This window comes from Bubalus bubalis, chromosome 9 (genome assembly GCF_019923935.1).
Source record: "Bubalus bubalis isolate 160015118507 breed Murrah chromosome 9, NDDB_SH_1, whole genome shotgun sequence".
In the NCBI taxonomy this organism is placed as follows: domain Eukaryota; kingdom Metazoa; phylum Chordata; class Mammalia; order Artiodactyla; family Bovidae; genus Bubalus; species Bubalus bubalis.
Window position 1 is genome coordinate 49193591 of NC_059165.1, and position 12867 is coordinate 49206457.

Sequence of the window (12867 nt, forward strand, 5' to 3'; positions counted from 1 at the left end):
AATGTATTACTTTTTATATAAGTTTAAGGTTTTGAACAGTATGGATATACTATTAAAAAAATTAAAACCAAAATTATTGATCATTATTACTAAGCCTGGACTTAGGGAAAGGCCTTCTCAGTCCCAATCCCCCTGTTGTGTTGCCATGGTCACCTCCTAGTAGCTCCTTGGATACTTGATCACGTAAGTTCCTACTGACAGATAAAACATAAAAGGAAGTTGGGTCTTTGCTCCCTCCCTTCCCTGGACCTCTTGCCAGCGTGGGGTAGGGGAGAGCGGATTTGGTGAGGCCAAGTTGGTGACCCTCTTTGAGGTTATAAAGCACTGGTCTGCTCTGCACAATCATACCTGCTTCCTACCTCCTTAGGGACTTTCTAGCCTACAAAGTTTGTTCTCGTCCTTCCTCTCTCATCAGATCCTCACAACAGCCTGGTGAGGTAGCCAGGATTATCACAAGCCATTTTACAGTGATGAAAATGAAGTTCAGAGGTGTAAATAGCTTTGTTCTGCCCCACCAGGAAATGTGTGTGTGACTGACTGCTGCTCAAAGGCTGCAGGCGGGCTTAAGTAGTTTGAACTGGTTTGAGAGTACAGATCTTGGGGACCCATGTCCAGCATGTATTTGCTAAATTAGGGGTCCCCGACCTCCGAGCCATGGACTGGTACTGGTCTGTGGCCTGTTAGGAACTAGGCCACACAGCAGGAGATAAGTGGCCAGCGAGCCAGCCTCATCCGTATTTACAGTCACCCCCCGCCCCCCATTGCTCGCATTACCCCCTGAGATCTGCCTCCTCTCAGATCAGCAGAAGCATTAGATTCTCATAAGAGTATGAACCTTACTGCCCTTGAATCATCCCAAAGCCATATCCCACTCCCACCCCTTCCTACCTGGTGGAAAAATTGTCATCCACAAAACTAGCCCTTGGTACCAAAAAGGTTGAGGACTACTGTACTAAACCATCCATCTGTTTAGCCAATCAGATTCCAGCAAAAGTCAGTCCAATCAGTCTGCAATCCAATCCAAAATAACCAGCAGTCATCTCTGAGTCCAGAACTAGCTGGTCTGTTCAGTGTCTCCTACCCAATCAAAATCTAGAACCACTCATAAGCTCCATTCTCTCATCCAATCAGTAAACTTTCACAGCCTAACCAGTCAACCTCTCAGCTAGTCAGAATCTCATTTCTCTCAATCAAAAAGAAACGATAAATTATTTGTCTTCTCCAAACAATGCAACAGCCACTAGATGGGCCCAGACTCAGAAATGGAGACTTTTAACCTAAAGAGGAATGTATCACAGTCTAAAGAGTTTTCATGGGATTGGTAATATTAGGGACCTCCTGGGGACATCCAAGGCTCCAATCATCAAGTAGGAAAGTTAAAGCTCAGCATGGGCTCCACCCCTTTTATTCCAGGGTCACAGTTGTGTATATATGAGCCAGAGACAGTGCAAGCTGCTGTCTGTGAGCCATCTCAGGAATCTTTCAATCAGCTGGGCTGTGGGAAGTGGGGCCAAGAGTTCATGATCCAAGCTATCAACAAGCACTAAGGCAGAGGAACCAGGGCTGTCAGCCAGGAGAAGAGCAGGCTGAGGCAGGAGGAGCTATGATAACTGTCTGACATCTCTAAGGACTGCCTTTGCCTTTGGTGGCTTCAAGAGAAAGGCTAGGGCCAGTAAGTGGAAGGAGTAACAGAACTTACTTCTCAGAATGTGTGGGTTGGAATGTTGGGGGCAGTGGCGAGCAAGTCCTCATCTTTTGGTTTTGGGCCAAGGCCTGACCTCATCAGGACTGCCCTGTCTGGGTACTGACTGTGTGTGTGTGTGTGTGTGTGTGTGTGTGTCCGTGTGTCCGTGTGCATGTGCACCCTGGGTGGGGGGAGTGCATAATACAAAAATGCTGCAGGGAATCAGAATTATTCACTTTCTGAAAAAGATCTCAATTCATCATATACCTCAGAGCTTCCTGGAAATGCACATGGGTGAAAATTCAGAAAGGAGCACCCACTTAACCCAGCACCAGCCCCAAAGCAGGGCATGTGTGTGAGGTGGGCATGAGTAGAGCAAAGAGGAATATCAGAGACCAAAGACAGCCAGCTAGCCCACAGCTTCTGTAATCCTCTCTTTGTGTGGAAGGGGAGACTGGGGCCTAGGGGTTGTCTAAGGTCACACAAGGAGTCAGGTGCAGATATGAGGCTGGAACTCATTTTTTCTGGCTCCCGATGGCAGTTTGTTTGGCTCCATGAGGGGAAGAAACTTATTGTATGCAGTGATGACTGGGAAGCTCCCAGATTTAGATAATGGGAGAGTGGGATGCTGAGGGAAACTAAGGGGGAAAAAAAGTGTACATGCTCTGGCTAAAGGCACTTATAAAGAATTCAAATAAATCTGGACCATAAGGAGTGTGGGTTTTTCCCATCTACAGACTTTTTGGCCAAACTCCAAAGGAAGGAGAAAACAGAACGTGTCTTCCAAGGGATTTTGGTTCCCTGAGTGCTAACCTGGGGAAGAGAGAAGGGAGCCCTTACTTCCAAGCCAGCACACATCTGTACCCACAGCAGATCCAGACACTCAGCAGATGCAGGCAGTATGCGGACTCTCACCACAGGCTCACACACAGTAACTGGACAGTCCCACCCCACTTCCCAGGCCAGAATCGGGGAGGAGGGAGAGGGCCCAGACCACCAGCCAGTGAGCATGGAAGAAAAGAAGAAGCGAGACAGATTTGAGGCAGAGTGTATTGAGAACAGGAGAGAGAACAAAGTTGAGGGCAGAGCTCAGACAGCCTGGCTGAAGGAACTGCAGGATGGAGGGTGGGCTCTTCCATTGCTGGCCCTCGGGGGTCGAAGGGAGCAGGGGTCCGGAGCACGGCCTTCACTGTCCTGGGAGGGGCTTGGCATGAAGGAGCTGAGCTCACTCATGACTCCCCCACACATGCCCCCACGTTCCGGGCAGAATGAACTCACTGGGAAGGCACCCCCGGTTCCCATGGCGACGAGCGGAGAGCTCACGAAAACTGCAGGCTCAGCCCAGCACAGGCACCGCCTCCACCACCCCTTGATCCGCTGGGGAGCCCAGAAATAGGGCTAGGAAAGAGAGGGTGGGTGGCGCTCAGCCCCCGGTCTTGGGAGGCTTCCATCTGAATTCTGCCTCTTGCGTCTATATTTTCTCGCCCCCACAAAATGTGGTTTTGGGGGGCCGCAGCACATCAAAGGTGTCAGAGATGGGAAGGATCTCAGGCTACCTGACTCAAAGCCCTCACAGTATCAAGGGGGAAACTGAGACCCAAAGATACACATGGAGGCCATATTTTAGAATCCAGATCTCCTAAGTCCCAGCCTTTTCCTCCAGACCTCAAGGTCTCCTCGGTCTCCTCCCTGGGCTGCCGTGCTCCTGCCCCAGCCCTTGCTGTGCTCCCACAGTCTGTCTCCAGGCAATCCTGAACCTGAGCCTAAACTTCTGATTTCCTGGCCTCCCAGCCACACCCTCCCCGGATGCCCTTACAGACATCTACTTCCCATCTAGGACATCTCTGGACACCTAGGACTTCCCATCATAGGACACCTTTGTCCTAATTTCCTTCCCCTCTCTTCCCAGAGGACTCTCTTGTCACTTACAGGACCTTTCTCCCAAAGTACCAGCCTGTCCTGCCCTCTCATTCCTCACAGACTGTCACAGCTAGGAGGGCCCTCACTGTATTTATGAGAAAGCTGAGGCCCAGGAAGATAAAGTGACTTGACCAAAGTCACACAGCAAATGGGGGGCCGAGATGCCTCTCTCCTTGGGGCCCCTTTCTGTGGCATGTAGATGGTTTCTTTCAGCCATGCAAATCTGGGCTGAGGGTGAAACCAAAATAGCCAATGGATCTATTTCTAGGGACCTCTCTCCCAGCTGCACACCCACCTCTGCAGAGCCTCCTCCTGGGCTCTCTCTCGGGGATCCCTGGGGACCTCCCACACCCCAGAACAGTGGGGGCAAGCCAGGTGGAACCAGGACTGAGGTCTGGGATGAACTGCATAAGCTGTCTAGAAAGCAGAGCCAGGTGTTCGAAGAGGGTGTGAAGGCAGCTGAGGAGAGGGGCAGGAAGAAAAGCGTCAGCCAGCAGTGGCGGGCTGAGTCCTCATCCAGCAGAACCCAGGAGAGGAGATAGTGTGGAGGCTGAGGCAGAGGTCTCTGAAGCAGCGGAGAGGAAACAGTATCCGGAAGGCAGAGGTGGAAGAGACAGACCCGTGCAGGTGAGAATCCAGCAACAGGCAGAAAGAGGCAGGAGCCAGGGCCACGGCGAGGACAGCCCACTGGGGCGGCAGGCCCTGGGCTGGACCGTCTCACCGCAAGGGCAAGCTCTGTGTGCTGCAGAAGCCCCTGTTAGGGCCCCTCTAGGCCTTTCCTCAGCAAGACGCTGGCAGCCCTACAGCTCACAAAGGCCAGGTGAAGAAGCCCCCAGTCTCACTAGGGCCAGCCAAGTGGTCCTCTCTCTGTGACCCTTCTCCCCACTGGTAGCAGACTTCAGATCTCTCAGACGTGGAGTCCAGCCACCTCGCGGGAGGGAAGGGGCTGTGATAGCTCGGAGAGGGGAGGTGACTTGCCCAAACGGCACAAACCTAGCTGGTGGCAGTGTCAGCCCTGAGTCCCCGTACTCCTGACTCAGCCCCGTGCCACTTCCTGCTCTCCATCCGGTCCCCGGACAGGGGCTCGGACAGGCAGTGGGATCCCTGCGGGGTCCGTTACTTGAAGCAGAAGGATGGCTTCCACACCTGAGCCTCGATCCCCGCATTCCGGGTGGAGAAGGAGGGCCTGGGGGCTTGCTTGGCTCGGGGAGACCATGCCCTGGAGGGTGACACGGGCGAGATATCACTGCTGTAGGTGGGGCTCACTGCGGTGGGCTGGAGGCCGTCCTGGCCAGTGGTGGCGTAGGAGCGGGAGGGCCGAGGCAGGGCAGGTGACGGTGGAAGAGCCGCCTTGGGCAGGCTGGGCACCAGGTCCAGGGAGCTGGGCTTGGCAGGCGAGGGGGCTCTAGGCGAAGCCTTGGCAGGTTCTTTGATGGGTGAGAGGACGAAGAGGGAGGGCCGCAGTTGGTAGGGCGGCTGCTTGGTGGGCTCTGGACGCAGGACCCCATTCTCGGGCAGGTATCCGTGGAAGAGCGAGGCAGGTGGGGTCCGAGCCGGGCTCCGGGAGGCTACTCGGAAGGTGCCGCCAGGTGCGTTGGTGGAGTACTTCCAGGATGAAGGCAGGGACATGGTGGGTGACGGGCAGCGGGCCAGCTCAGCGTGGCCTGAAGACTCGATGACGTACTTCTCCATCCGGGACTGGCGGCGGGCGTAGAGCTCAGCCCCCTTCCCCGAGGCCTCCGAGAGGTTCTGGTTGGGTTTGGGCTTCGGCTTGGCCTGGATGCGCGGTGACTTGAGGCAGGAGGCCCACTCGGGGACGGTCTCCTCGGCGTCAGCAGGGCTAGCCCTGTCCCGGGGTGCCGGCTCCTGCTGGAAGTTGGAGGCCTCGGCCCCAAGGGCGAAGGGCTCCTCCTCCAGGCCCGCCTCCCCCTGGTCCCTCTGCCTGCGCTTCTCATCAGCCGTCTGTACCAGGTCCAGCAGGTCTGGATTCGGGGTCACCTTGGGCTTCTCCACGAAGGTGAACATGGATTTCCGGCTGCCCCTGCGGGCCATCGACTCCTCCAAAATGCCCGTCTTGCTGGCAGGGACTGCCTGGCCCTTTAGATGAGAAGGCCTGGAGTCGGAGCTGGGGTACAGGGCAGAATAAGATGGGGGAGACCTAACCCCGGAAGTCAGAGGGGCTGTGGACAAGGTCTCAGCATAGGTGGGTGGTGGGGTGAAGTTTCCCAGGGGGCGTCTCTCCAAGGCGGGGCTTCGCTGTGCCACGGGCCTCCTCTCCAGCATGGGGCTATGGGATATTACGTGTCTCTGTGGCCGGGGGCTCCTGTCTGCCACACTGGGGGGCTGGGGGATGGGGGTCTTCTCCCCACGATGTCGTCTCTCTACCATAGGGCTTCGCTCCATCTGACCGGTGCTGCCCGGCGCCTGGATCCCAAAGGGCCTGGCCGTCCTATTGACCACGGATGGAGGCTTGGCCAGCGTGAGGTGGACCTCGCTGTACAGTTTGGTGGGCGTGGTGGCGGTTGTCCGCCCGGACATCTCTTGCTCTGTGGACACCACTGGGGCTCCAAGCTGGACATCAATGAGCAGGGAGCTGGACATGAAATCTGGGCCCAGGGGCCTGGAGCTGGAGATGGGAGTAACTTCTCTAGAGAAGGTGCTGGTGGCGGTAGGTGGAGCTGATACCTTATCAATTAGGAGCGTGCTGGATCTCACCTCTACGGCTGGCTCCTGGGGTTGCCCGCCAGCACACGGGGTGCTGGGTTTGAAATCTGGCGCCACGTCATTCGGAGGGAGCTGCACCTCGGAAGAATTCTGTTGGACGCTGGAGAGCGGCAGGCTCTGTGGGGTGACGGCTGCCGATAGGTTCTGATTGACATCTGTGGCTGGCAGGTTGTGGTTGCCATTAGAAGCTGGCGTGACAAGTGTGGTGCCGGTTGAGGGAAGGTTTTGGTTGGCATCTGCAGCCGGGCTGTGGACCTCCTCCGGAGGTGGGGTTGGGGGACTCTGCTGGGCTTCTCTGTTCTGGGACAGGTGGAGCCCGTTGGCCGTCAGCAGGGCTGCATTCTCCTTTAGATAAACCACCAGTGGTACCTCCTCCTCCTCACTGGCCATCTTCTCCAGGTGCCGGAGCAGGCTGGCTTCCTCCGAGCAGCCCTCCATGCTGTGACTGGGGACCCCTGTGTCAGCGCTCTGGCAGGCGGGGTTTCTCGGAGGGCCTGGCTCAGGGAGCGAGGTGGGACTCAGGCTGAGCCCTGGGGCATGGCCTGTGGGGCTGGTGGGGGGCACTCTGAGGGGCTCCTGGCTAGACTTCGGTCCCCTCTGGCCGTGGCTCTCCAAGGTGAACTCGTTCACCCTCTGCCGGCGCCTATTGAAGAGCTGGACTCCACGGGAGTTGGAGCTGGGAGGGGTGGTCAGCTGGGCAGCGATCTGCTGGCTCCTCGCCTTGGCCTCTTTTAGATCCTTCTCGGTGAGGCTAGTACTCCGGCCCAGTGCTGTGGGAGGGACAGAAGCCCAGTTAGCATATGGGATTGCAGAGCCACAGCGGTACACAGACAGACAGATGGTCACCCGTGCTGCCCAACTACAGGTGGCCTTTTCCTCTGGAATTTGATCTTTACTCACCGTTTCCTAGAACCTCCTCTCCTCATAAAGATCCCTGACCCAACCACTATGGCCCAACTCAAATGCCACCGTGTAAAACCTTCCTGGATTGCCCTTTCAGTATTCACCGACCCCTTGTTTGGATTCCCCCTGAAGGTTGTTGACAAGGCACTTTCCCAGACTCAGCAAGTACGCCTCACCCCAGCAGTCAAGGCCCTACTACATCCTGGATGTGTCTTATGCCACCCTTCTCTCTCATTGGGCTCTGGCCAGGTTGACGTTCTGGTCCTTGAAAATGACAGGTTTGTTCCTGCTCCAGGGCCTTTGCACTTGCGGTTCCCTCTACTTGGAATGATCTTTTCCCAGGGGGCATTCCATGTTCCTTCTTATCACTCAGGACTCACCTCTCTGGGGTGGGGGGGTCTTCCTCTATAATCAGCCCTACCCTTTCCTAACCCATCTCTTTGTTTTCTTCATAGCATTCAACACAATTCAGTATTATCTTCTTTATAAGTTTCCTTGTCTATTATCCACCTCCCTGCCTAGAACATAAGCTCTAAGGGGGAAATGACCTTTCTTGACTTGTTCATCCCCTAACCCTGGGCCCTAGAATAGTGCCTGGCAAAAAGTGAGCACCCAGTAAGCATTACTATCTGCATGAATGAACTGGCAGGACATCTCTGCATCTCTTAGGGCCATTTATACTTTCAAACTCAGAGTATAGCCATCTGTTAATACTAATGCTTTCCCTTTTTAGAATAGGTGATGCATTTACATGGACTAAAAAAAATTAAACACATAAAAAGGTATACAGTGAAAAAAAAGTTCCTCTCCCTCCGAGTGCTCCACATCACAAATCAGGTAGCAATCGTTAATGGTTTCTTATAAGTCCTTGAAAAATTTCTTCCCATTTTCATTTAAACAATCATTTAAAAATTCTCACACTTTAATGTTATAAAAGTAATAAATTGAGCTAATTTCAGCAGTGACTATACTAGAACAGCACATTACCTCATCTTATCCTCACAAGAACCCTAGAAACCCCTATTTTACAGAAATGGAAAATGAGGTCCAGAGACTTGTAAGTAACTCACCCAAGATCACACAGCAAAGGGTGGCAAGGCTGGAGTCAGAACCAGCTCTGTGTGGGCCACAGCACAGGCTCAAGCTGCCTGCTTGTCCCAGAGGTCCCTTTTGGGAATTACAGGGGACAGAGTCAGTGGAAGTCAGGGTTCAGTCTGGGGCCTGAGGTCAGGGATCAGGTGGGGTCAGGCCCTAGTAATCTGTAAATTCACCACAGGCCACCATTCCTCTTTCTATCGCCAGTGCCCAGCTGGCACAAAGTCAGTGTTCACTTTGTGTTTCTTGAGTAAGGAATGAAGAAATGGACACATGAACAAATGGACCCGTGCACAGATGGATGGCACAGGCTCTGGCCAGGGCTAGCAGCTCAGTCGGTGGCTGGGAAAGTTGCTCCCTTTGTCACCCTCCCCACCGAGGAAGCTAATTAGTTCTTGAGGAATCTGACCTTGCCCTCCCTCCTACCTTGCCCTCATTAGCACTGGCCGTGACATGCTGAGTGGGTCTCCCGGGACAGTTTTCCTAGGCATCTTGCCAGCAAGGCTCAGAATTCATGGACTCTCAGAGCTGGAAGGGCCCTTACAAAGGAGCTTTTTCACTATCAGCCCCATTTTATAGATGAAAAAATCAAGGTCTGGAGATGACTCAAGGTGGAGCTCACTCCAGGCGAGGCCCACACAGAGCACAGTGACTGCCAACAGCCAGTTCAAGGGGCCACAGGCTCTCTGGCCCCAACCTCCTCCTTCCCTCCTCCCATCACCACCTGGCTCCCCACCACACACACCTGTGCTCACCTGTGCAGAACAGCTATAACACAGCCTGCCCCATGTGCCCCTGGTACCTGTTTTGCTCGTGGTAGGGCTCCTCTCCTGCCTGGATCACCCCATCGATAAAAGGTGATAGCTTTGAAGGTTGAGCCAGGCTGCTTCCCGGGGGGGAACTTGGGTAGGGGCAGGCCAGCCACACAGGAGGAGTTGTTCAGCTCATGCCATGTCCCTCTCCTCTGCTCTGCTTAGAAACCAGGCCTCCAGGGCCAAATCCAGGCTCTGCTATTTGCTAGCTGTGTGACCTTAGCAAGTGACTGCTCCTCTCGGAGCCAGTTTCCTTAATTGAGAAGAAGGCAATAAAAGCACTGACATTAGGGTTTGGAAGTTACGATGAGGTCACAGATGCCAGGGAGGTCATTGTCTTTCAGCCCAAGTAGACAGGACAGAGGCCTCATGCTTCCCTGGAATGGAGCTGGCAGTTGGTGACCCCACGTGACTCCCTGGAAGGGGTCAGAGCTGCTTCTAGCAAAAGAGATTCATTCCACAGATTATAGTCCTGAGGGGATATGACTCTCTAATGGTCACACAGCAGGGGATTCCAGAGTGATCGGCAGGCAGGGATCACTGCCCCAAGTCACAGAACCTCAGAATCTCAGGGATGGCTGTCACCGTGTCCACCGCCCCACACAATTCCTGCACCCCTGAAACCACGTCCCTGAGTGTCTAAGCCTTACACACTCAACTAGCAGGGTGCTCACTACCCTAAGGATGCGCCTTCTACTAATTAATATTCTTCAGCTCTAAAGTCACTCCTTATGTTAACTCCCACCTCTTGACATGACTCTGCCCCCCACCGCCACACAGATAAAGAGCTTTCTCTTTCCAACTTACAGCCCTGCAGAGACTTCAGCCACAAGTCCCATCCCACAGGGCACGGTAAGGGTAAACATCCCTGGGCCCACCAGCGGCTCTTACAACACAGCTGCAGCCATCGTAGCGCGTACTGATTGGGCTCTTACTGTGTACCCAGACATGGGCTTCACACATACTATCTTATTTAATTTCTGAAACGATTCTATGAAGCACACATTACTATCATTCACTTAAAAAAAACAAAACCTTTTTATTTATTTTTGGCTGTGCTGAATCTTTGTTGCTGCGTGTGCTTTTCTCTAGTTGTGGGGAGTGGGGGCTACTCTCTAGCTGTGGCATTTGGGCTCACAAGTTGCGGCTCCCAGGCTCTAGAGCACAGACTCGGTAGTTGTAGCGTATGAGATCAGTTGCTCCTCGGCATGTGGGATCTTCCCAGATCAGGGATCAAACCTGTGTCTCCTACACTGGCAGGCGGATTCTTTACCACTGAGCCACCAGGGAAGCCCCTATGATACACTTTTTAGTGACGAGAAAACCAAGGCTCAGAGATAATGTCCAAGGTCATAGAGCCGGAAAGCAGGGGCAGGGTGGACTCACCCCTGGCTCTCAGGACTGTAGGAAGCACCAGGCTTTCCAGCCAGCAGCTTCCACAGTGCCAAGCTCCTAGACAGGGCCTCAGTGTGTGTATAATTCAGACCTTCCAAAGCCTCTGTGCTTCTGTTTTGTTTTTCTCTTCGCTTCTCTGTTTCAGTCCTATCCCAAGGCTGGTTCTCAGGGTCACAGGGCTAGAAAATGCTCCAGTGTCAGAGCATGAAGGGCCCTCAGGGAGAAGTTGGCCTGGGAGGCTTTAGAGAGGGAGAGGGTCAAAGAAAAGGCCATGGGCCAGGACCTGGTCTGCTGACCTCCAGCCAGCCTGGGACCCTCCCCCCCGCTACTGTTCCCAGACCAGAGGAACCCAGCAGAAAAGGCCAGGGGGTGAGACAGCCCTGCCTCCGAGGGAGCTCCCGTACCCCCATCCCAGCCCGCAGTGACTCCATGGAAAAGGAATTTGGCAGGAGGCTTGGACCAGACCCAGCCAGCAATCCAGACGACTTTTGCCACCCTGCACAAACAAAGCTGAGAGAATGGGGGGCTGGGCCAACTATAGGCACTGCAGGGCATCAGGGGCGGCAGCTCCACCCCAAATTCCCCAGATTAGGGAACTGCCACCCCTGGTGATGCCCCAGCCAGCTGGGTTCAAGATTGTGGTCCTCAGTGTCAGAGACACAAGAGATGGCTGTAGCCCACAGGGGGCAGTCCCCTTGCTGAGCCCCCGATCTTCTTGCACCCGTAAAAGCCGTAACACCTCCCTTCTCCCAGCCTCTTCAGTGGTGGTCCATGAAAGACCCACCCTGGACAGTGGATGAGGGGGTTCTGAAGACAGGCCTTCAGGAGATACAGGGATGAGGGCAGACTCAAGGACGAGCTGCCCCGGGGTCAGGAGACCTGGGTCTGACAGGGTTGAATCCCTAAGTGGGGAAGGGGAATAAGAAGCCCTGAGTACGCCCATAGAGTGAAGCTCGCAGAGGCTGCTGCAATGACTGAGCCCTCGGCGGCCCGCTGTAATGTGCTGCGCCATGCACTTTATACCCATCGTCTCCTTCGATCCGTCCAACAATCACGAGGAATAAGTACTGTTATTCTTCTCAGTTTGCAAATGAAACTAGAGCTCAGAGAAACCTGCCCAGGGTCATATGACTTGTAAATAGCAGAGCTGAGATTCAAAACTCCCAAGCCTGGTTGCTGAATCTCATTTCTTAACCACCTTGCCTTCCGGACCCTGACTCTGGTGGGAGGGGTATGGATAGAGGCTCTAGTGCTCTCCGACGCTGATCTGCGGGCCCCTCTGTTCCCACATCTGACAATCGGCACCCACCATGGTGTTCTCTCTGCATATGCAGCTGATCTGCGGGCCCCTCTGTTCCCACATCTGACAATCGGCACCCACCATGGTGTTCTCTCCTCTGCATATGCAGCTGCCTAAAGTGGCTGATGCTTTCTTTCCCATCTTCCTCTCAGGAGAAGAGCTGATAAACTCATTGTTACTAAGGGGGAAATGACTGCTAGGACATAAAAAACTAGTGGAGTGGAAAGAGCGCTGTGGGGAGTCAGGAGACCTGAATTCGAGCTGTGCCCAGGCGGCGATCAGCCCTTTCTGTCACCCCATCGCTTCTGTTGGCAGCTGTCTGTTCTGCTGACCATCAGACCTCTTGACCGAGGATCCAAAGGAGGGAGGCGGGGCAGGGGAACGGAGGCCAGAGCAGAAGGTCAGGACAGGGAGAGAATTCAAGGAAATGCTTCTTCACACGGCTGCCGTCAATGGGAGTGCCTGGGCCCCGAGCAGGGTGGAGAGGGTCGGGGAGCCAGAGGTAGGAAGAGAGACTGGCTGGAGACAGCCCATTGTGGCTGCCTGGAAGTCTTGGCAATGGGACAGGTAAACAGGCTGGGTAAACTGCCCCCCTGTGGGATCAGGAAGGAACCAATGGCTGGCCGCTGCACAACTTCAGCCTCAGCTGGGGGCAGGAAGATGAACTGGGCCTGAGTAATGGCCTGGCTACCTTGCCAGCCCCTGCCCCACATCCTCCCTACTGAAAGGAGGAAATGACACAGGCTCCTTTCCCTGGGGAGTTCTCCATCCACGCCAAAGTCCTGGTGAGCACAACCTGACTGAGTCCCGGCAGACTGCCAGGTCTCTTCTCAGAGGCGAATAATTCATACTAAGGTGAGAAGGACTGCCAGAATGGGAGTCGATAGGAATGAAAGTGGAGAGCCCCAGACCTAGCTCCAGCCTTGCCATCAACAGGCTGGCAGAAGTCATTGCATGCCTCTCCCTTAATGCCCCGGGGGGACCTGAGACCAGAGAAGGATGCCCTATGCCCTGAGTCACACACCCCAAACCAC

General features: G+C 54.5%; 1 protein-coding gene across 4 annotated transcripts in view; it reads right to left on the reverse strand.

Moving 5' to 3' along the window:
- Window positions 1–12867, reverse strand: part of SYNPO (synaptopodin) — a 57153-nt gene that overhangs the window by 3244 nt on the left and 41042 nt on the right. For 3 of the 4 annotated variants that reach the window (XM_025292401.2, XM_025292402.2, XM_006042026.3), the window contains one exon: window positions 4751–7098. In XM_025292401.2, coding sequence (XP_025148186.2) covers window positions 4751–7098 — 2348 coding nt within the window. Of the gene's footprint in view, window positions 1–4750; window positions 7099–8301; window positions 8323–12867 lie in introns of those variants that run through there. The other variant, XM_044947445.1, reaches the window with a different exon arrangement.